Source organism: Papilio machaon, chromosome 10, assembly GCF_912999745.1.
Source record: "Papilio machaon chromosome 10, ilPapMach1.1, whole genome shotgun sequence".
In the NCBI taxonomy this organism is placed as follows: domain Eukaryota; kingdom Metazoa; phylum Arthropoda; class Insecta; order Lepidoptera; family Papilionidae; genus Papilio; species Papilio machaon.
In genome coordinates, this window is record NC_059995.1 from 3,829,403 (window position 1) to 3,854,258 (window position 24,856).

At 38.7% G+C, this 24,856-nt stretch overlaps 2 protein-coding genes across 4 annotated transcripts; both read right to left on the reverse strand.

Annotated features, from left to right (window-relative positions):
- Positions 1-624: 624 nt before the first annotated feature.
- On the reverse strand, positions 625-14,519 carry LOC106707639 (cysteine protease XCP2). 3 transcript variants are annotated; one of them, XM_045679618.1, is made up of 2 exons: positions 14,204-14,519; positions 625-1,577 (listed from the first exon to the last, which is right to left on the reverse strand). In XM_045679618.1, the coding sequence occupies exons 1-2, from the start codon at positions 14,463-14,465 to the stop codon at positions 1,573-1,575; spliced, it is 267 nt and encodes an 88-aa protein (XP_045535574.1). In that variant the 5' UTR covers positions 14,466-14,519; the 3' UTR covers positions 625-1,572. The 3 variants fall into 3 exon arrangements, with proteins under 3 accessions (XP_045535574.1, XP_014359839.1, XP_014357621.2); XM_014504353.2 differs by lacking the exon at positions 14,204-14,519 and adding an exon at positions 1,912-2,283; XM_014502135.2 differs by lacking the exon at positions 625-1,577 and adding an exon at positions 7,191-7,593.
- On the reverse strand, positions 14,494-23,944 carry LOC106719018. The gene is made up of 6 exons (XM_045679787.1): positions 21,878-23,944; positions 18,762-21,819; positions 18,220-18,287; positions 17,895-17,951; positions 17,731-17,842; positions 14,494-14,624 (listed from the first exon to the last, which is right to left on the reverse strand). The coding sequence occupies exons 1-6, from the start codon at positions 23,942-23,944 to the stop codon at positions 14,494-14,496; spliced, it is 5,493 nt and encodes a 1,830-aa protein (XP_045535743.1).
- Between the last annotated feature and the right edge of the window lie 912 nt (positions 23,945-24,856).

A 24,856-nucleotide genomic window follows, 5' to 3' on the forward strand; every position in this document is an offset into this window, starting at 1 on the left:
ATTTTTCAAACAACTCCTCGGCATTATTAATATCGTAAATTGGTTTATTGGACATACTAGTCGACATTGTGATCACAGTGATGGTTACAGACTGACTAACTGATAAAATAACAAGTATTGAATTTCATGACTCATGTGTTACCAATGGTCTGATTGTAGGTATTATTCCGTTATGACTAATATAGTACAAAATAAATAGCAACATTGTTTACATATGACACTATTTAATATGGACAGATATTATTAATTTGTTACACAGCTGCACAATGTTTTATGCTTAGGAAGTTATTTTCCTGAATGTACATATGTTAGTACGTGTGTCAATTCCATTGTGGCTGTATGTATAGACCGACAAGGATATCTGACCCGCTGGGCATAAGTCAAACTAAATTATCACAGATCACTGGTCAATGTCAAAAAGTGTCAAGAAATTCTTGTCGTACTAAAGCTGTCTTGTCATTTTCAATACATATGTAGGCTTTACATGTGTCTGACATAACTAACAGCGATAGAATCACCTCGTCCACCGGGATATATATCCTTGTTTGGCTATAGTTTAAATGACTGAACAGAATTTTGCAGAATGAGGTGTAATTCGATTCGTATTTCGTATTCGTATATACGCATTTCATTTACGTAAAAATTAGTTTCCACTTGCCTCTGTTGTACACTCAGAAATAAACACACTGGAATTCTCTGAGGTCGAGTTACTTTCGGTCGAGTCGTGCCTTTGATGCAACAGCTGCCTCTGACTTTACCGCAGCAAGTGTTTTGTATTATTATTTCAGAGAAGAGTTAAGTCCATTTCTCTGAACATTCTATACTACTGTAAACTAGTCTATTTCAAACGTAATACTTAGCTGTAGTCTCAAATGTAACGTTAAAACAATATTTATTTAACCTTAACGTGTGCAGTTATAAATCGAAATATAGTAAACTACCTCCTACTTTGAATTGGAACTATGTATTTGCGTATCAAAATTCACATTTTAGCCAAATGAAAAAGTCTTCCTATGTTGATGTGACACCTTTGCTAAGCTCTATATATATTTTTTAAATTAAGTCGCAGTAACTCCATAAAATTTGTGACGCGAAAATATAATGTATCGAAGAACAAAATTGTTAAAAATGTTTATAATAAAAGTCAACATTTTGATATTAAAATGTAATAAATGCAAACTCTTCTTCAAAGAAACACTTCTAACGAATGATAATTTGCTAGGAGAAAGTTATATAAATAAATATTATAGTACGAGTATAAAATGATATACCAAATACATTAATTAGTTTTGAAAATAGATGAACTCAGTCGTTAACGATGGTTGTCGATAGCGTCGATCCAAAGTTGTATTTTAGTCGCTCCATGTTTGCTCATACATCTTTTGCTACATCCGACCTTTTCTCGGTCGCTTATCTTTTACAACGTACGCCGGAACCCCAAAAGTTATAAAATTGAGTAAAATAATGTTTTGTTATATAAAACAAATTTGTTATATAAAATTTATTTCAATACATACTAATACTTATAAACAAACTAATCTTAATTTTGAGTTTTTCTCCGAGATCATCACTTCAATCTGCAAAGTAAAAAATTCATGTTAGCATAACAATAGATGAATGCGAATAACATACTAGTTATTAATGCCTGGTACCATCAAACTTTAATTATTGTAACAAGACTACAATGTGATAATCATCCTTAAATCTTAAAAACAAAAATTATTTTTTTCCTTTTAAAATAGATTCAACAATAAATTGTAAAATGTTATTTATAATCTGCAATGTCATGAGAAACGTCACAAAAACAACTACAAAAGCTATACGGTAAACAAAACATATAGGTACCTTGTATCGATTGTTTAGTATACGGAGATACCTATAACAAATACAAAACATTTGTTTAGCACTTACTGCGTTTATTCATGCAGCAGCATATGTGTTCGTCTTCTGTGTAATCTGCGAATTGATTTATGCCATATGTCGCAGAGCCACCTCTTGAGTTCAGTTCATTGATTGTATGCAGAGATTTGATGAATGCTTGATAATGCTTTTCTCTATCTGCGTCATCTTTGTAACTCTTGTTGAAATCTTTAACAAATTTCTCGAATAGCGCCTCGGCGTCGTTGACGTCGTAAAACGGTCTTTTCAGCTCCGATGCACTCGTCGCCATTGCATTCACGGTGAGCGACAGAGACCTACTAACTTGATGCGAGGGAAGGGAGTGAGCTACTACGTCGTTCTCGTTCTTGTGACGGTGACTCTGACTCAGTCTGTGGCGCAGTAGAGCCCGCGCCGAGATCAACCAAAGAGAATACAACCAACGCAAAAAAAAATTATCAAAGCGACCTAGGGCATTATTATTATTTACTTAATCACAAGTCTTTTTCCAAAATTTATTCCAAGATTCTTTACGTTTATAGTAAATGAAACATAATTTCAATAATATGCCTATTAAAGTGAAACTTTTATTACATCGTCTCAAAGTTTTTGGTCTGTGTGTCGGATGTCGCGTGACGGTCGGCCGTGGAGTAGGGACTAGGGATAAAGTGAAAGGCGCTCGTCAGAGCAGCCAAGGCCAATATAGCGGCGTCTATAGTTCCATCAGCTGACCGTGTAGTGTATAGACTTTTACTCATTTAAATATCTATAATGTGATAAAAAGTTGCACTTTTACCGTGGTTTCATAAAACCACACAATCCTTTTTTTACTAACTGCCTTTATTATTGCAACTAAGTACCTATTTATAAAAATGTCAATTAAGTCAGTCATTATTCACTTATAATGCGGTTTTACGTTTCTGTAATCTTTTAAGTAACGTAAAATAACGTATGTCTGAAGAAAAGGAAGAAAAAGGTTCATATAAGTGCAAATTTCAGGCTTAATATGGGACGAAATTTAACTTAAGTTTTGATCACGTGCAGCAACTATAGTTTGCCGAATAAATTGTAAAAGGCGCTTTGCCTGAAATAACTTTAAAGTTTTAGTACAAACATGTAGTGGATTTCGATACAAGAAACGAGATAAGATATAAAAATGACCGTAAAAACAAACACAACTGTTGACTTTATAAAAATATTAATATTATAGGCGACCGTGTCAGTCCTGCGAAAAGCGGATCGTGCGGTATCCATCTGTTGAGTGATAAATAAATGATTAAATATCGTGTTAATAAGACCTTTTTTCATGAATCAATACTTTTCCGTTTATTTTAGACATATCAAACATATAAGTATTTATTTAAATCGATTATCCTGTTCTACTAAAACGATTTATTTGAATACGTACAAAAAAAAATGTATTTCACAAACTAATGCCCTAGAAAAAATGTAATACAATCGTAAACTTAAAACCTTATATGTAAACAAAAAACATGTCATAAATGGTGAAAAAATAAAGTGCAACACGGATTCGAAATAGAAATTGGTTCGTTTGAGCTGAACCGCAACCGCTCAGTGGGCGCCGCGAAAATGATGCGCTTGTTGCCTTTTTAACTATTTTCAATTTCCGACTAAACTAACGTATTTAAGTACAATTCAGTAAAATGCTTCGTACAGATAGTTAAATATAAATAATAATAGAGCTCATTAAAAATTATATTATCTATGAGTACCGAATGACATTCCACAACCTAGTTCATAAATTGTATGATACAAACTTATCATATAATTTATGATGTATTTACATAAACTTGCTATTTGCAGCAGATAGCATAAACAATAAGGTTAATAGACTGCAGTGCTACTGAGTTGTTTTTTTGTTTTTCAGTTTATATTTAAAAGTTCAGTAACTTGAGAGAGATAAAAATTATATTTTTTTCACTACTAACAAGCAAAGATCAAAGACAGACATCTTGTAAACTCAATTAAAAATACGGACATATTATATTATGATACTTTAAGGTTTTTCATCATTCTTAGTAAATCTTACTAATATTATAAATACGAAAGTTTATCTTCAGAACAGCTAAACGGATCTCGGTGAAATTTGGCATAGATTAGTCCGCGCAGACGGAGTAGCGGACGACAGCTAGAACTAAAAATTGCAGTTGTTTAAATTTAATTGTCAAACAATTTTTAACTTTACATCGGAATTATTAAGCACATTTGATATACTGAATACATACTATTCTACGCTATGTATATGTATTAGTGTTTTCAATTCATTTAATTAAATTAAATTAACCAAAAAGTCTAACCGCGTGAAGGTATTTTCAAAATCATTTTCAAATACCAAAGTTATAACATACTGCACACACACGCTTACCGCATGGCGCTACTGCAAACGAAACTGCTGTAGATAGGACGAGCGCCAGGTTTAGAAACGAACCATTATAGTCCTCTGTTACTAAATTGTACAATATTGTGAGAAAATAAAAATTTTTCACTAGATAAAAGAGAGAAAGGGATGCATTTGCAGGATGCAATGCATTTCATCTAAGCTTTACTATATACATACATATAGTATACGTATATATGGTTTACGCCTGTCTTCTGCGTGGTCGAGGTATTGCACCGGGCAAGCCGGCCCATGCGTACAACAGATGTTGCTGGCGTCTACTGTTAAAATTAACATAATAATTTTCAATATCAAAACATCATGTTTATTAATAGGAAGAACAATAAAGTTTTGACATGGCTGTGATATTACTTTTTATATTACGTAACCAGATAAATTACTTGATGTTACATAATGTGGTGACTGTACATACATCAACGATAACCCTTTTGTAAGGTAAACTTTGCGATGGAAAGTGAATTGGAACACTGGCAATCGGGGTATAAATTAATGTCTATATGCACATGTTTTTATTTTTAATTTTGGAAATCTGTATTTTATATTTAATCTGTATAAAAAGGAAAACAAAATGTCAATGCAGAATACAAAATCAAGTTTATAAATATTACAAATAACATTAGAGTTAAAAATACTTTAATTACACATTTTATTAAAATAAATTTTAAAACTTCAGTTTTATAAGTGGTCGAGGAAAAACTTTAATATGATTTAAAAAAGAACAATTCCCAAGTTGCTGTAATGCCATTTGAGCAAAAATAGCAGCATCAAGAACAAATTTCCCTGGAGCCCTCTGATTGACTATAAATAGAATGATAAAGTAAAACAATTTATGCAACGTATATTTTAAATACAATAACTTGCCAAATCTTATGGTAAAACTTCAAGTAAAATATTTATAATGTTACCAATTTTTCTTTTGTTTCTTTCCACTTTCTTTTTAGCTTCATAGTACGTTTTCGTGTTTTCTAATTTATGCGGATATCAAAATTGTAAACTATAATTGATTAATAATATAATTAAATTCATAAAAAAAATCTAAACAATGTTTTAAAATATTCTTTTCTTCTGACAGCTCCTTGTTGAATTTTCTTTTATATAATCATTCTGAAAGTAACGAGTAATTAGGAATATATATACTAAAGCTGGCGCCAAACTATATAACTAATACAACATAAAATAACATCTACTAAAAAGTAGAAATAACTTCTTCCGTGTTAGTACTAGAAGTCGAAGTGCACCCTTATCCTTTGATATGTAACTGCATGACCAAGCTAAGGCCATCAGGGCCATTACGTGTATTAATTTATTAGTCGTGATTTTAATTAATATTTTTCTCATTGAATGTGGTATTATTATTTAATTTGTTAAATAACTGACAATCACTTAGAAATGGTAAACAGCATTATAAGTATTAAGCTATATACAACTAAAAGAAACAATATTATATGCCTATTTAAAGGCATATAAACCTCACAATATTAAATACATTATTTTCTTACGTGGTTTTACAACTCCGCACATCCATTTTGTTTCCTCTTCAGTATAATCTGCAAATTTATTTATATCGTACGTCGCGGAATCTTGTTTTGTATTTAACTCATTGATGCGTTTCAATGATTTAATAAAAGCTTGATAATGTTTCTCTCTGTCGGCTTCATCCTTATATTGTCTGTCGAAATCTTTAATGAATTTTTCAAACAACTCCTCGACATTATTAATATCGTAAATTGGTTTATTGGACATACTAGTCGACATTGTGATCACAGTGATGGTTACAGACTGACTAACTGATAAAATAACAAGTATTGAATTTCATGACTCATGTGTTACCAATGGTCTGATTGTAGGTATTATTCCGTTATGACTAATATAGTACAAAATAAATAGCAACATTGTTTACATATGACACTATTTAATATGGACAGATATTATTAATTTGTTACACAGCTGCACAATGTTTTATGCTTAGGAAGTTATTTTCCTGAATGTACATATGTTAGTAAGTGTGTCAATTCTATTGTGGATGTATGTATAGACCGATAAGGATATCTGACCCGCTGGGCATAAGTCAAACTAAATTATCACGGATCACTGGTCAATGTCAAAAAGTGTCAAGAAATTCTTGTCGTACTTTAGTACTTAGCAGCTTTAGCTGCTTTGTCATTTTGTATACCTATGTAGGCTTTACATGTGTCTGACATAACTAACAGCGATAGAATCACCTCGTCCACCGGGATAGATATCCTTGTTTGGCTATAGTTTAAATGACTGAACAGAATTTTGCAGAATGAGGTGTAATTCGATTCGTATTTCGTATTCGTATATACGCATTTCATTTACGTAAAAATTAGTTTCCACTTGCCTCTGCTGTACACTCAGAAATAAACACACTGGAATTCTCCGAGGTCGAGTTATTTTCGGTCGAGTCGTGCCTTTGATGCAACAGCTGCCGCTGACTTTACCGCAGCTAGTGTTTTGTATTATTTTTTCAGAGAAGAGTTAAGTCCATATCTCTGAACATTCCTTCATTCATATACTATTGTAAACTAGTATATTTCAAACGTAATACTTAGCTGTAGTCTCAAATGTAACGTTAAAACAATATTTATTTAACCTTAACGTGTGCAGTTATAAATCGGAATATAGTAAACTACCTCCTACTTTGAATTGGAACTATGTATTTGCATATCAAAATTCACATTTTAGCCAAATGAAAAAGTCTTCCTATGTTGATGTGACACCTTTGCAAAGCACTATATATATTTTTTAAATTAAGTCGCAGTAACTCCATAAAATTTGTGACGAGAAAATATAATGTATCGAAGAACAAAATTGTTAAAAATGTCTATAATAAAAGTCAACATTTTTAGATTAAAATGTAATAAATGCAAACCCTTCTTCAAAGAAATACTTCTAACGAATGATAATTTGCTAGGAGAAAGTTATATCAATAAATATTACAATTAGTACGAGTATAAAATGATCTATACCAAATATGTACATTAATTAGTTTTGAAAATAGATGAACACAGTCGTTAACGATGGTTGTTGATAGCGTCGATCCAAAGTTGTATTTTAGTCGCTCCATGTTTGCTCGTACATCCTTTGCTACATCCGACCTTTTCTCGGTCGCTTATCTTTTACAACGTACGCCGGAACCCCAAAAGTTATAAAATTGAGTAAAATAATATTTTGTTATATAAAACAAATTGGTTATATGAAATTTATTTCAATACATACTAATACTTATAAACTAATCTTAATTTTGAGTTTTTCTCCGAGATTATCACATCAATCTGCAAAGTAAAAAAATCTTGTTAGCATAACAATAGATGAATGCGAATAACATACTAGTTATTAATGCCTGGTACCATCAAACTTTAATTATTGCAACAATCTAAGACTACAATTTGACAATCACCTTAAATCTTAAAAACAAAGATCATTTTTTCCTTTTAAAATAGAATCAACAACAAATTGTCAAAACCAGAATGTAATAATTTTATAAAAGGTAGTTTTAGTTTTCTTAGATGGCAGCACTGCTCGACCCCGCCACTCTTTTGTGACAACTTCCGGCGAATGGATTGAGAGTGGTGGGGTTGAAACAGCGTTTGATTATTGAGTCAGGAGCTCGGGCAGTCGTTGGATATCCGTCGATGTGATAAGTCGTCTAGTGGAATTGACCGTTAGAAATGTTGAAAATGGAATAAAAGTATTCACTGTGCAATGAATTGGAGTTTTTCTTGACATTTCAGAAGTGGGATATAAAAATCCAGGTATGAACGCCCTCAGAATTTTAAATACTAATTTACATAAAAAAAAAAAATTTCTTTAAAGTACAAAGTAGCTATAACGCTTGTTAATTTTTTTTTAAATTTTTTATTTTACTTTCGATACGGCATAAATATGACACTGTCATACTGCATTTGATCACGTCTATTTTCCAAAAATACAAATTATGCATATCTTCTATATCTATCTATCTATCTATATATATATAAAAGAAAGTCGTGTTAGTTACACTATTTATAACTCAAGAACGGCTGAATCGATTTGACTGAAAATTGGTGGGCAGGGAGCTTAGAACCAGGAAACGGACATAGGATAATTTTTACCCCGTTTTCGATTTTTTTATTCCGCGTGGACGGAGTCGCGAGTAAAAGCTAGTGTTACAAAGACTTTTTATTGAGATCATTATTTACGTCATTATTAAAAATAGTATTTATTTAATGACTTATTGATTTATAAGTATCGAATGTGATTTTAACTCGTATTTTCACTTTTCTTTATTTATATTTATTTATACTACCTATTTTGAATTCTTTAGAATTTTAAACGTTTTACGGGATATTTGGAAATTGAATATGGGTAATGATTTCATAGTTATACAAGCGAGACCCCCCAACAGGGAAATAAATAATAGAGGTTTCTATTTTATTATGTATGAAACTTTATTTGTGTGTGAATCATTTACTTACTTTTTTTTTTTTTTTTTGTATTTATGTCTATTGAAATTACTCGCTTCGAACGATTAAACAGTGGAGAAATATCATGTTTTTGGGATACCGATTGAGCGAACAATGAATGTTCGCTTTATAATGATTGAGCGAACAATGATGTACGCTGGATATTGATTGAGCGGGCAATGATGCTCGCTGGACTGTAAGAATCGACTGAACTTAATGACTGAGTGAACAATGATGCTCGCTGGACTATAAGAAACGACTGAACTTAATGATTGAGTGAGCAATGATGCTCGCTGGACTATAAGAAACGACTGAACTTAATGATTGAGTGAGCAATGATGCTCGCTGGACTGTAAGAAACGACTGAACTTAATGATTGAGTGAGCAATGATGCTCGCTGGACCGTAGGAAACGAATGACTTTAAATTTGACTGAGACTGAACTTTGATGTAAATAAGAGAGATTGAGACATGATTCCAGGGATTTAATACATTTAGATATGACGTCAGACGATGACTAAGTTGGAGGTACGCTACCTTGGAGGTACGCTAACCCCACCAAGGAAGCGTAAGTACGCAAAACGGAGGAAAGTAAAGAGGAAAAGAGCTCCTTCGACGTCATCTACTTCGACGTCGTCAAGTGAGAATAAAAGTAAATGTGTGTATGTTTATGTACGTTTATAAAAGTAAAGTTCTATGTTTGTATCAAGGATTAAAAGGTTCTATACAATTAAATCAATGAGTATAATATGAAATAATATCTTTTGCATTTGAAAGAGGTAAGATTGGGCTTAAGAAGTATGAAAATTTTCCGGAAAACGTAGTATGAACTCTTGGCACTTCACATGTGCGGAGCGTTGAATGAAGATTAGCTCGTGATTGTATGTAATTGATGAGTGATGATGAAGGATAAGAGTCGGTATATATAGTTGCCTTACTGTAAGAACTTTACATTCCCTGTACAGGTTAGATGTTGGATATCTGTATGGGCAGTTTGTGCTGCATTTTAGTATACCGCGTTGGGCTCTCTCGAGTGGAAAAAGATTTATTTTATTTGAACCTCCCCAAGACGAAATACAGTAACTTAGCACAGACTGACATAGGGAGTAATATAACATTTTAATGATGTCTTTTATATGTACAAACCCTGATGTTTTGAAAACTGCAGTTAATTTTCTGATTCGCTGAGTTAATTGATTACGCTAAGATATCTAATTGAGGTAACTTTTTCTATAGTCTGGCATTTACACATGATATTCGAGAACCTGTTTTGGCAGGTAGATGAGGTGTGTGCAAGTAGAAAGAGGGACTCGAAATTCTGCGGGTTCTTAATGGAAAATGTTACATGCTTTGTTTTTCTATATTTAATGTTAATCTAGTAATTTCTGAGCCACATTGAGATGTTGTTAAACGCTCCTTGGGCTGATGCAAAAGTCTCAGGCCAGGTGTCTCCTTGGACAACTAAAACTGTATCATCAGCATAAGTGATAATGATACCGCGATCGACTGGGAGGTTGCAAAGCTCGTTTATATAAACTAGAAAGAGGGTAGGCCCTAGTATACTGTCCTGCGGAACACCACAGCTAACAGTTAAGGGGTCACTTATATGAGGTCCTATCTTTATGCTCTGTGTCCTATCCGAGAGGCAGTCTTGAAAAGGTTAAGTTGAACATTTTTGATTCCTTGTTTTTAAGACCTTCTAACTTGTTTAAAAGTAGCGGCATTGGCACAGTGTCAAAGGCCTTTGCAAGATTTAGAAATAGAGCAATACTCTTCTTTCTGATAGTTTTTGGCGACATATTCTGTTAATGTTAGTACAGCATTTGAAGTCGACCTATTTCTTCGGAAGCCAAATGGATTTTTAGAGAACATGTTGTTGTGTTCTAGAAAACTGACCAATCTATTGTTAATTATCTTTTCAAAAACCTTCGATAAATATGTTAATATGGAATTGGGCCTGTAGTTACCAACAATCATTTTATCATCACTTTTGTGCATAGGTATTTTTTGCCATGTTTAAGAGATTTAGGAAAGACTCTTGACTGTAGGGAAAGATTAACAATGTGTGTTATGACTGGTGCAAGTAAGTAACTATTTTGGCGTAGTACAGCGGAGGGAATATTGTCCAAGCCCATGGAGCTATCGATTTTTAACGCGTTAATGGTGTTCAGAATTTCAGGTATATCGGCATCTGTTAGGATCACGGAATTTAGTGTTGTATTAGTTGGCTGTAGACTATTACTTATATCAGTGTCGGGAGCAATATTTTCTGCGAGAGCTTTACCTATATTAACAAAATAACTATTCACATCGTTGACTGCTTTTTTTTTATAGTTGGTTGTTTTCTAGAAGATCTTGTGATACCTTGGGAATTGTTTTAAAATGTGTAATTTCGTTTATGATTCGCCACGTTATTTTCATATTTTTCGATTTACTAGCTTCCCTCAGACGTTCTATTTCATAATTGGCTTTTGCTTTTCTAAGAAGGGTTTTACAGTGATTTCTATAACGTTTATATGTCTTAATAAAAATAACATTAACAGGTTGGTTTCGTAATTTCATATGCATTCGATCTCTATTTTTCATGCACCTTAATAGTCCTGTCAAGATCCAGAGTTTTTTTTTAGTGTCTAGTAATTGGTTTAGATATATTATCTAAAAGATAGTTTGTGGCCAAGTTACAATCAGCAGTAATAAATATTTTTGAGAGGTCTGATGCTTTGATTGTTTCAGAAACTTCTTTGTAATTAGTCTTGGTAACAGTGATAGTGAAAAAGGGTTTTGTTTGGTTAGTATCCATGACTAGGAAGGAATATGGTATCGTGGTCGGTGAGAGCATTTTGAACATTATGTTCATATCACCTGTTATTACGATGTTTTTTTTATAATTCTTACATGAGATTAATAGTTCTTCTCATGATTTAAGGAATGGTATTACATTATGAAATGATTGCGATCTGTTAATGGACTTTAGGATAATACCATTTTTTTATTTGTTATAATACAGGTAGCATCTGAAAGTTTATGTTCAAAGGAATCACAGTGTAAATAGTTTTTAGTTTATATCATTATGCCATCATTTTGTTTTTTTTTTAAATTCTAGACTACTAGTATTGTACCCCTTTATTTAAGGGATACATAAAGAATTGTTAAGCCAGCATTCTAATAAAATAATGGTGCCAGGACTTATTGCTATTCTGGAAAGAAGTAATAGGAAACCGTTAAAATTGCACAATATACTCTTTATATTCTGTGTTAGAATTTTTAGTTTATGTGTTGGTGATTTTATTAACGAGTTGAATTCTTCAGATGTGCAGGTTTGTGCCTTAGATGGTACAATGTTGTCGATGTTATCATTAATTATTGAGATTGTGTGGTACATTATTTGTATGTCGGATATAATTAAGGGTACATTAGTACTCCTACCAAAAAAAATGAATGGATATAAGTACTACGTTTAGGGCTGTTTGTTTTGTAAAACATCAGAGTGCCTTAGTATGTGTATACATAATACGACATATTAATAGAGGTTTAAATTGATAAAACGTATGTTTTGATTTTGTAAACAAAATTCGTGCTTCGTTGTTAAGTAACAATAACAGTTTTCATGAAGTTGACACTATTGGAGGAATGATGTTGTATTTTTATTGTCATGAGTTTTAATAATGTTAGTTGATAGTGTGAAATTGATATTTATATAATTGTATATAAGATATTGTACATTAGTAATATGACACGTATATTGCAACTTTTATTGTAACTTTTCATAAATTTAGTGTACATGGGTAATATATAATGTTCTCGAATAGTAGTAGTAATAAGCCGTACAGTGTGTTGATGTTTACACAGTACCAGTATTTACAAATTAAGCAACCGTAATATGGAACATTAATTTCAAGGTTAGCATACTTGTATGATAGACAAATTGGGGAACTAAGGTGAATTTTATAAGTATGCCTGGCATTGTACACTTCTATGATGCGGTGGTAGTATGTGTGATAAGAGTAAGTTGATTGTTGGCAGTTAATTGTATTATTTTAGGATTGTTGATGTTTTAGTAAAGTGTGTCTACATATTACATTTATAAAATGAACAAACAAGATAACATTATGGACGGTATATGTTATACAAATGTGTTTAAATATTGTACTACGTAGAATATTTTATTTTGTGTCCGTAATGAATGTAGTTGATCTTCGTTTTTAATGACAATGGCCCTTCTGTTTTTCGTAAAAGTATTTTACCATTTTTAACCCAGCTGTGAGCGTATTTTTCTGCCTTTGCTAATTCTCTGGCGAGAAAATGTACTCTTCTAATTTTTGTTAATCTCTTTTAATCTTTATAACATGTAAACTGGAATGACTTCTCCGACGAAAGGAAGTTGCTTGGAGTTTAGTTCGTGAGTCCTTTTTTTCTGTGCTTTTGACAGACGCTAGCACATCCATTTCAGTCCAAGTATTGGTAAATTCGACAACGACTGTAGACGTTGTGGAGTCGGCTCATTCTTTTCAATTTGAACATCCAAAGTATTAGTTAGGCGCTCAAAAGTTTGTAGGAGATTGGATTTGGATTCTGCCCGTTTACCAGGGACGTTTCTTATTTCAACGGCTGTTTTTAAAGGAAAACGTTCCAAAGTATCTAATCGCTCGTCAAGTAGCGATGTCCGTTTTTCCAGATCGCCTCCTCAGCTAACGTAGATAACTTACCTTCAATGTTTTTTAATTGGTCCGTTAGGAAGTCTAGACTTTTATCAAGCTCTTGGTTAGATTGATTGACTTGCGATTTTAAATCTTTCATAAGAGCTTCTACTTGAGTCTCTAATAATTATTACGTAGGTTGAATACTTTTATGAGGAAAATAGATACTTTTATACCGTTTCATAATATTGTATTATAGTTATATTGTTAAATTAAATTAAGATTTTATTATATTGGCTTCAAAATTATAATAAGTAACTTAAGTTAGTAAGTAATTAATTGGCAGAGTTCCTGATGTTTTAGTGTGCCAGGAGGCTACACATTTCGTAGGATGGCCGAATGTAATAATTTTATAAAAGGTAGTTTTAGTTTTCTTAGATGGCAGCACTGCTCGACCCCGCCACTCTTTTGTGACAACTTCCGGCGAATGGATTGAGAGTGGTGGGGTTGAAACAGCGTTTGATTATTGAGTCAGGAGCTCGGGCAGTCGTTGGATATCCGTCGATGTGATAAGTCGTCTAGTGGAATTGACCGTTAGAAATGTTGAAAATGGAATAAAAGTATTCACTGTGCAATGAATTGGAGTTTTTCTTGACAAGTATGTTATTTTTAATCTGCAATGTCATGACAACGTCACAAAAACAACTACAAAAGCAATATGATAAACAAAGCATATACCTTGTTTAGATTACTTAGTATGCGGCGATACCAATAACAAATACAAAACATTCGTTTAGCACTTACTGCGTTTAGCCATTCCGCGCATCTGTTTTGATTCCTCTGCTGTGTAATCTGCGAATTTATTTATGCCATATGTCGCGGAGCCATCTTTTGAGTTCAGTTCATTGATTCGATGCAGAGATTTGATGAATGCTTGATAATGCTCTTCTCTATCTGCGTCATCTTTGTAACTCTTGTCGAAATCTTTGACAAATTTCTCGAATAGCGCCTCGGCGTCGTTGACGTCGTAAAACGGTTTATTCCGCTCCGATGCACTCGTCGCCATTGCGTTCACGGTGAGCGAAAGAGACCGACTAACTTGATGTGAGCGAAGGGAGTGAGCTACTACGTCCTTCTCGTTCTTGTGACGGTGACTCTGACTCAGTCTGTGTCTGTGGCGTAGTAGTGCCCCCGCCGAGATCAACCAAAGCGAATACAACCAACACTAAAAAAGAGACCTAGGGCATTATTATCAGTTACTTAATCACATAACTTTTTCACAGAATTTATTCCAAGAATCTTTACGTTTATAGTCAATGAAACATAACAACAATGACATGCCTAATTTATTGTCTTTATTATTGCAACAAGTACCGTTTTATAAAAATGTCAATTATGTCAGTCATTATTCCCTTATAATGCGGTTTTACGCTTCTGTAATATAAAAATATAACGTAAATAGTAACGTAATATAACTTAAGTCAGAAGTTAAGGAAGAAAAAGGTTAATATAAGTGCGAATTTCAGGCCTAATATGGAACAAATTTTAACTTAAGTTTTATTTTGATCACGTGCAGCAAGTATAGTTTGCCGAATACATTGTAACAGGCGCTTTGCCTGAAATAACTTTAAAGTTTTAGTACAAACATTTAGTGAATTTCGATACAAGAAACGAAATAAGATATAAAAATGACCGTAAAAACAAACAACTGTTGACTTTATAAAAATATTATTATTATAGGCGACCGTGTCAATCCTGCGAAAAGCGGATCGTGCGGTATCCATCTGTTGGGTGATACATAAATTATTAGATATTGTGTTAATAAGACCTTTTTTCATGACTCAATACTTTTCCGTTTATTTTAGACATATCAAACATATAAGTATTTATTTATATCGATTATCCTGTTCTACTAAATTATTTGATTTATTTGAATACGTACAAAGAAAAATGTATTTCACATAACTAATGCCCTAGTATTTGAAGGGTTCTGAAGAAGGTTTAAATGGAATGTCAGATGCAAAGGGTAGTGACAATATTGAATTCATACGACATTTTAACGCGTGAAGGCATTTGGCAGAATAAGTATAGTTTTTTTTTTTTTCAACGCCAACGTAATAAAATTATTCTTTATGAAAATAACAACAAAACACGAACAATAAAGAAAATATTTTAAAAAGTATTTAGTTTTTACTTTATAATATAAATAACTATATGATTGTTATATCTTATTTAAGTTCTTTTTAGGTTTTTTGAAAATTATTCATAAGATAATAATAAGACCGCTACAAACAATGTGTAGTGCACGGTTCATTTGCAAAATAGCCAACCAGCTAAAATAACACGTTGGAAACTATTATTCAACTAGCAAGAGCTAAAAGCTAATAATTTATTTCAAAAACAACAGCACGCTGTACTAATTTGGTGGAGAATGTTTAAGTAACAATAAAATGAAAGGGAGATAAGAAAATTTAATTCTAGCTTCGAAAAATTTCTTGATTTTCAAAATAACTTACCTTCGTTTATTATATCCATCTAACGTTTTACGAAATTATTATTTTGGTTAACAATAAAATTGATTGAAATAATATAGATGAATGAAACAATATAATTGAGCATTTGTGGCTCAGGGGTTAAGCACTTCGATTAAGGGGTTAAGGATTCGAATCCCCCCAGGTACGAATATTTTTTGAGATTTACATATGAACATTTATTCGACTTTCTAACGATGAAGGAAAACACCTTCATCGTCATAAATGATCATATATGATAAGTAATTTAATAATATGATCATTAATTTTAAAGAAAATATTTATCATGAAACTAGCAGTCGCACGCGAATACGTCCGCGCGGAATTAAAAAAGAAAAAACATAATTTGTAGCTTATGTGTTCTTCAAGACTATCTTCTACATTTGTGCCATATTTAATCGAGATCCGTTGAGCTACAGATACCTTCTAACAAACATCCTATTTATTAACTAGACTAGACTATTAATGATAGGTAAACCAAACAGGCTTATTATTACTTTAGGTATTTTCATTGAACATATGAGTTAACTTTGTTTTTTACATAAAACATTGCTGAAATAACATTACGAATGATTTATTATATTCTGTAATTTATTATCATGTTGCTTTAATGTGGTTTTATTGACAACTCGGTAACGTATGATATCAGAACAGAGTTCAATTTGTGGTATCATTCTGTAGCCTTTAATTATTTCAATGATGGTTGGCAATACAATTATTAATGCCACGTACGATTTCATTTAAAGATGCTAATTATTTAAACAGATTTAATCAAAATCAAAACAAGCTAAAATTATAAAATCAAAAAAACCTTGGACTTCTTTATTTCGAAACTTTCGAATTTTAATTTTGAATTGTTCATATAAATGTACTACGGCGTATACATACACATACGGAGTATAAGGATTAAAACAAGATCATAGTGGCATTATTAAATGTACATATTTTCGTATGAATTTCAAAAGATAAATGGAAATAAATGTTATATATTTATTTTTGACAAAACATATAGTGACGTTTTCAGCGCAACAAAACCGGGACAGGCTATTAGTATATATTCAAAGTAAGCGGTATAATTAAGAAGGATTCATGCAAACTAGTTTTTTTTAATTTTTTAAAACGAACTTATCAATAATTCTATGTAGACGTCGAGTCTCCCATCTGCAAGTGTACATTCTTCTTAATTCACAATGAATAAACAACATAACAGTGTTCGGAAAATAGGTCACTATAATTCGTTAATCTAAACGTAATCCCAATAGTAGTTACCTTGCTCGTTTTTCATAGCCAAAAAATACTACATTTTCCACTTCAATCATACAACAACCATTGTGGCACTTTGTAAACGAATTCCTTTGTGGGAATTTGCTGTCAGCGACGTAAAATGTTTCCCTTTGTTAAATGTAATGTAATGTTACAACGAATCCTAAATACTATTTTTACAATTTATAACTTAAACGTAAAGAAAACGACCTTTTTAGGAAAATTTCTCACAATCATTTATTTACTTATTCCATACTTCATATATAAAAAATAAATATATTATATAAAAAATAGTACACGGGCCGTGGAATCCCATGACTCAAACATCCGGCGTTCAAGGCTGCAGTTTACAAAATAACTGCCTTAAGTATCTAGCCCTTACGCGAGAGTTACTTAAAATGTATTTCGAAGCTCTTCGCTATCAGTCCATTCACACATACGACTATCTACTCGGGTAATATAAAATGTTTCCCCACCAACCTTTTCTTTCTTTCCTTCATTGATCAATCCTTATTCAATTACATCATCATATATTACCTAAACTGTATAAAAAGCACGTATCGTGAATGCAGCATTTGAACAGACCATGACTAATGAATGCACCAGGTGTTTGCGGTTTCGCCGCACCCGGCACATTTAGCATTTCAACCTGCACATGATACAGACAAAATCAAATGTATACAATTTATAAAGTTACTCACATCTTCAATGTAGTTGTGGTATTGATGGCACAATGTTGTGGTGGTAACAATGGCAACCTAAAAATACATCGAAAAGGAAAGAATTAAATGTTAACTAGAAACGATACTATTTATTTTTTTCATTTTTCAGGGTTTTCTAAACTGAACCGGATACAGGATAGAGATGAAATTATTATTATTTTGGAGTAGTTGACTTAAGCTTCTTACTTAAACTTAAACTTCTATTGAAAAAATGTTAACAAATGAATAAGATAAAGACCTGATAAACCTCCATGTTTTTAATTTTAACAAAATATTATATCTCATGGCTTTTGATCACACTCACAAATGTCGCAACAGAGTCAGGGCTATCCCTTTTTGATACATCTTCAACCAAAGAGCCGTTATAAATTGCTTCAATTATAAAAACAAAAAAGATTACTTAAAAAAAATTAATTTGTTCTTTTGAATAAGATCTTAAATAAAGACTTTTCCTTTTTTTTTTTTTTTTTTTTTTTTTTTTTTTTTTTTTATAGTGGGGAAATGCGTTACGCATACCACCGCGCCCTAGAGGGGAAAGGCGCGGTGGTTATGTCGGACTCCCTCCCTATAGAAGACTACCGACTAAAACCCCACTGTTTCCCTCAGCTCACCGAGCACCGGGGTGTGGGCACGCTAAAGCATTCATCACACTCCCCAGTGGTGATTGGCTGACGCCTCCGCTGCAGTTGTCGTGCCTCATGCGCGCGCGGGAAACCAGCGCTTCCTCATCAACTCAGAGTGACGAGCTTCCCCCTAGCTCGCCACTCGAGTACTGTCAGGGTGGTAGGGTTCGAGCGAACGCTCTCCTCCTCCCCCCTCTGCGGCGGCTCCGGTTGGGGTCCTGACTGGACGCCTCCCTAGCTCGTTCCGCGTCCTCTTTTAGGCGCATGACCTCCTCACAAAATCCCTGCACGGCATGCCATGCGTCGTGGGATCCCACCATGGCTTCTACTATGGCCGGCAGGGAGAGGTCCTCCCCAACTACGGCCATGAGGTCCTGCCTTTGTGCCGACCAAGCCTGGCAGTCCGCCAGCGTGTGTTGTGCCGTGTCGTCAAGGCAACCGACACAGTGGTGACACACTGCGGACGGCTCCCTCCCAATCCGACACAGGTAACTACCGAAACATCCATGCCCCGACAGCACCTGCGCCAGACGGAAGGTCACCATCCCGTGCGCTCTCCTCACCCATGACGTCAGGACTGGGCCGATTGCCTCGATCGTCCTGGATCCATACTTCGACTGGCGGAGGCGGCATTGCCATCTGGCCATTGCTTCCTCTTGCCGTTCGTCGCGATATCTGTCAACTTCTACCCTTGGTGGTGGAGCACCGCCGACAAGGGTTCTACGCTCGCGCCACGAGTGGACCGCCGCGAGCACTTCCGCCTGCAGTACCCATGGCGGAGAACCTGCCAGGGCGCAAGCCGCCTCAAATGAGATGGTGCGGTATCCTCTTATAACTCTGATGGCCAAGGATCTCTGAGGCCTATGCAGAATATCTACCGTGCGCTTACTCAAGGCGCCGCTCCATACTGGAGCACCGTAGAGCGCCATCGAGCTTACCACTCCTAGAAAAAGCCGCCGGCACGCCGCCCTCGGGCCACCGATGTTCGGCAGCAGGCTGCCGAGCGCAGCGGCTGTGCGTAGAAGTTTGGGACCCAGTGTCCGGAAGTGGCCCTCAAAGGACCACCGTCCGTCCAGCATGAGACCCAGGTACTTCATGTGGGACTCCACTTTAATGTTCACTCCTCCGACTGTTATTTGAGATCCTGGAGGGGGTTTCCTTCGAGGACCATGAAAGTATAAGGCCTCTGATTTGTGAAGGGCCACCTCCAGGCCCAGGGCCCGAATTCGGCTGACAACTTGGGCCACTCCTGCCGTGCCGACCCTCGCACTCTCCCAGTGTGTGGGTGCTCGTGCCGTCACCAACGTGTCATCTGCGTAACAGGTTACCTCTACCCCTCGGATTAAGGAGCCCCGCAGGACCCAGTCGTATCCCACGTTCCACAATAGGGGGCCGAGGACCGAGCCCTGCGGAACCCCACAGGTGACCGTGTGTGAACGCCACCCGTTCCGGCTCTGGTATGAGATCGACCTGTCTGACAGATAGTCCCTCAATATCCGGCAAAGGTACTCGGGTACTTGGTGATAACGGAGCGCCTCCATGATAACGCTCCAGGGCAAGGTGTTAAACGCGTTCGCGATGTCCAAGGACACCGCGAGAACAACCTCACCCCGAGCTACGGCCTCCTCCGCTATCCTTTTGACCCTCAATATTGCATTGATGGTGGATCGGCCGCTCCTGAAGCCAAACTGATTGGCATTTAGGTCTGGGCCGACCGTCACCAAATGCTTCTGCAGACGGTTCGCGATGATTCTTTCGAATATTTTCGCCACTTCGTCGAGAAGAATAATCGGGCGGTACCCTGCTGGGGAATCAGGCGATCGGCCCTCCTTTTTCAGCAGGACCAAGATGCCAATCTTCCACAGCAGGGGAAAGCGACCACTAGCGAGGCACTCGTTCATGAGCGCGACCATTGTATCCTCATACGCGTCCGCGGCCAACGCCCAGGCGCGGCCCGGTATGCCGTCTGGGCCCGGGGCCGTCCTTTTGGCACGTAGCCGGCGGATTGCAGCCCCGAATTCACCGGAGGTAATAGGTGGGACATCCTCTACAGTGTCAGGATTTTCATTCCTCGGTATCCTGAACGGCGGTGTATGCGCCTCTCTGCACGGAAATAGTGTCGTCACTACTTCCTGCACCAGGTGGGGCTGGAGGCTCCGTGTCAGAGGCGGTGTCCTTTGCCTTAATTTCCCTCGCACTAAAAGATAGGGGCGGCCCCACGGATCCTGATTGAGGGATTCTATCATCTCCTCTCGCGCCCTATCTTTTGCCTCGGAGATCGCTCGGCACAGATTTCGCCTCGCGTCTCTGTAGGTACTCTGCAACCTCGCCTCCGTGGTCGGGTCTCTGTGACGTCTTCGCCGGTATCTCTGGTACTGGCGTCTCGCAGATACGCTCACCACACGCAACTCTGCGATCTCTGCGGACCACCAGTACACTTGGCGTTTCTTGGGAATAGGGCCTTGCCGCGGCATCGAACAGTCGCAAACGCGAGACATTGATGCGCGCAGCGCGGCAGCCCTTTGGTCCACGTCCGGTATGCTCATTCCAGGTGACCACGTTTCCACCTGTGCGGCTTCTCTGAGCAAGTCTGGGTTGAGTCGCCTCACCACCCACCGTGGAGTGTCACGATGGGGCGACTCCGGTCCCTGGTGAGCTGGGACCGTTGGTGTCTCCAATAGAGTGAAGCGGATGTAGTGGTGGTCTGATAGCGACTCTACCCCTTCCACTACCTCCCATCCGTACACCCGTCTTGCCGTCGCAGGGCTTGCGAACGACAAGTCGACGATTGATTTACCCTGTGGCCGAACGCATGTGGGTCTTGAGCCCCGGTTTAGGAGGCCAAGTCCCAAGGTTAAGGCCCACTCCTCTAGTACTGCGCCCCGAGGACTTGTGACAGTGTCACCCCAGACGGAGCTTCTCGCATTAAAGTCGCCCATCACCAGCACAGAACTGGGACGACCTCTGCGTACAAGGGCTCCAACCTGGTCGAGTAGGTGTTCAAACTCGGGGAGACTTTTGCTCGGCGCGCAGTAGACGCCTACAACCAAGGTACCTCCTATTGTGGCACCCACGTAGCCGCGGCCCTTTTGCACCCCATCGATTGACAGGGAACTCGAGGACCGAGGCACGAAAAGTGCCACAACCTCTTCCACATCCCCCACCCACTCATCCCTGTTGGGAATGAGGTAGGGTTCGGAGACCACTGCTACCTGCACCGACCACTCCGCCACACTCTGCAAGAGCAGGTCTTGCGCTCGTAAGCAGTGATTTATATTAGCCTGAAGAAGTTGCAGGGCCATTTCTGTTGACAACTTCTTCCGTCTCCATTGCTACTACTTCTGCTGGCTCCTGGTGTGCTGGTGGTGGTGGCCGTGTTGGGATCCCTCGGGTGATTTTGGGGGCTGGAGTAGAGCATCCCTTCCCTCCTACCCTGTGATCGGCAGGTTTTTTAGCCGCAGCGCATACGGTGCAGTGCGGATTCGAGGTACATTCTTTAAATTTATGCCCCTCTGCCCCGCATCTGAAGCACTGATTGCTCCTGTCCACGTCTGAGTTACACTGCGCTCTTACGTGCCCCTTTTGGAGGCACCGATAACAGCGCAGCGGTTTCGGTTCTAGGAGCCTGACGTTTGCCGTTACCCAGGACATGGTCAGGCGGCCAGCTGCGACGACCTGCTTAGCTGTTGCGACTGGGCACTCGACCCAGGCATGCCCGACACCAAATCTATCCCTAACCACTCCACTACACCTGAGGTTTTCCTTGGCGCAGTCCCCTGTTTGGGCTACCGCAGCCAACACCTCCTCCACGGTCATGGAGTCGTCAAGGCCAGATATTCTGATCTCTGTTGTTTTGGCCGGCCTGGAAACGCGGACCAGCCCCCCGTCAAAGATTTGTGATAATCTGGCCGCCAGCGCGTCGGCTTGGGGGCCGTTCTCTGTGCCTACCACTTCGAACCTTCGCGCTCCTGTGGCGCACACACGAAAACGTACCCCTGTCGTTATTCCCACATCCTGTAGCTTTATTTTCGCTTTGGCCTCCGCAATGACCGTGTCATATGTGAGGCCGCTTGCGAATCCCTCCGGTGTAATTGTTACGACCACTGCGGCGGTTTTCGGTACGTTAACCGCTGGCGGTCTTGGCCCTCTCCTCCTTTCGGAGTTGGTGAAGACTCGAGGCCGTTCCTTCCTCTTTCTATTCAGCCCTTTCTTCACTACCTCATTCCAAGGCAGTTCCGCAGGCTGCTGTGGTGCTGCATGCTCTGCCGCCGGTGGCTGTGGCCGGGCTTGAGGTTCCGTCGTCTTGCCCTTGGGGGATTTAGTCGGAGCTTTGCCTGAGGCATTGCCCGAGGCTTTGGCCTGGGCTTTGCCCGAGGCTTTACCCGGCGCTGGTCCACTCTTTTCTTGTCTTGCGACTTCCCGAGCGCGGTGGACCACCGACTCGGGCCTACTATCCGCCGCAAGCGGTGGACGGATTCGCTTCTCCGGAAGAAGCCGATCTTCGAGGGCCTCGAATCTGGCATTCACCATATTGCCCACCTGACATAAAATGGTGCGGATGAGTTCCTCGTTATCCGTATGTTGTGGTGGTTCCGTCCTCTCTTTTGGCGTGAGGAGGCGCTCCTTCATGTCGGCCACCTCCTTTCGCAACTGGGCTACCTCGGCTTGAAGTCGGGCGTTAGCCGCCTGCAGACCCTTCGTCTCTTCAGTAACGCATCGGCTTTGCAGGACTTTTGTCGACTTTGTTATTACCTCAGCCGCATCCCTGAGGGCCTTCACATAACCTCCCTTCAAGTTTTTAGAAGTGGAGGCCACTTTCCGGATGACCTCGACGTTTTCTTTAATAATTTTACCGAGGGAACCCGCCGCCTGGAACCCCTCGTCCTCCTCGTCAGACAGCATCTCGGAGAGCTTATGGGCTCGGGCTTTGGCTCGTGCAGCAACTACCTCTGCCTCCGCCCGGCTTTGCTCCTCCTCGCGCTGTTCCGCTTCGACTAGCAGATGCTTCGCCTTCGCCAGTCCCGCATATGTGCGGCTGGTGGGCGGTCTGCCTCTCCGCTTCCTAGTCATAGGGTTGGCCCTTCGGCTTCCCTCGGACATCGACGCTGACACCGAGTCCTCGCTTAGCATCAGCTCCGTGTCGAGATCTATCCCGGCCTCGCCGCTTCCTCCTTCCTGGACTTCCTGTCCCCTTCCTGTCGTCTTGTCCAAATCGCTTGCATGCTCGTTTACCGTAGTTCTCGCCGTGGTCGTGGTGTATCCAAGGCAGTCTTTTGGCCCCCCAGAATACGACGGCCGGCCAGAGGTCATGCTGACCTTATTGGTCAGTATGACCTCTGGGAGGGATTCCCCACTGGATGGACCAGCGGTACCCTCCTGGGGTAATATTCTCTTAAAGCTTGCCATTGTCATACTGTTTTCCAGTGTTATCGGACACCGGAAACCGCCTTTTTAATGCAGGGTGAGGTCCCCTAGCCCTGAAGCGCGAGCCTTGTAGGTCGCCATCCACCGACCTAAGTCCGCTGCCTTTTAATGTGTGGCCGCACACCCTCGACCATTGCCCGACAGGTAATCGAATGCGATCGTCCTGCCGCGCCGCGAGCCTTGAAGGCCGCCATCCACCGACCTAAGTCCGCTGCCTTTTAATGTGTTGCCGCACACCCTCGACGATTTGCTCGACAGGGTGGTCGAATTGACCAATCCTGCCGCACCGCTGCCTTACAGGCACGCCAGCCCACGACCCAAAGGGTCCGCTGGTGTCTTCCGTGGGCCCGTCCGGTATGGGAGGCCCTACCCGGCATGGCCCCACGGATGACACCCCATCACCAGCATGGCGGCACCGCAGTGCGCGCCGTGTCCAGCACCGCCCAAGATGGACGTGCTTGAGCCCCGACCAAAGCGCTACGCTAACCGTAGGACTCGGTGAGGCCCCTTAGTATCCGCGGGCCTTCCCGGTATGGGTAGCCCTACCCGGTATAGCCCCGCGGACACCGTCCCTCCCCCTAGCCAGTTGTTAGCCTCCCTAAAGTCGTTCGGGAGTTTCCAGGATGCACCACGAGGAGGTCACCGGCCATCGCACCCCAAATAAAGACTTTTCCTATCTTATCTATAGTAAGATTTTCGTATCTCGTCTGACGACAGCCGTAACATCGAGGTATTACGTTTAACAAGAATATTGACCTCGCTTCAATCTTGTATCTTTCACAATTTCGTGAACTAATAAAATATTTTTTAATTAATTTTACTTTATCATTAATTTTATTGTAGTTCTCATTTAATGTCATGTACAGTATATTATTAAATATGTAATTATTTCTA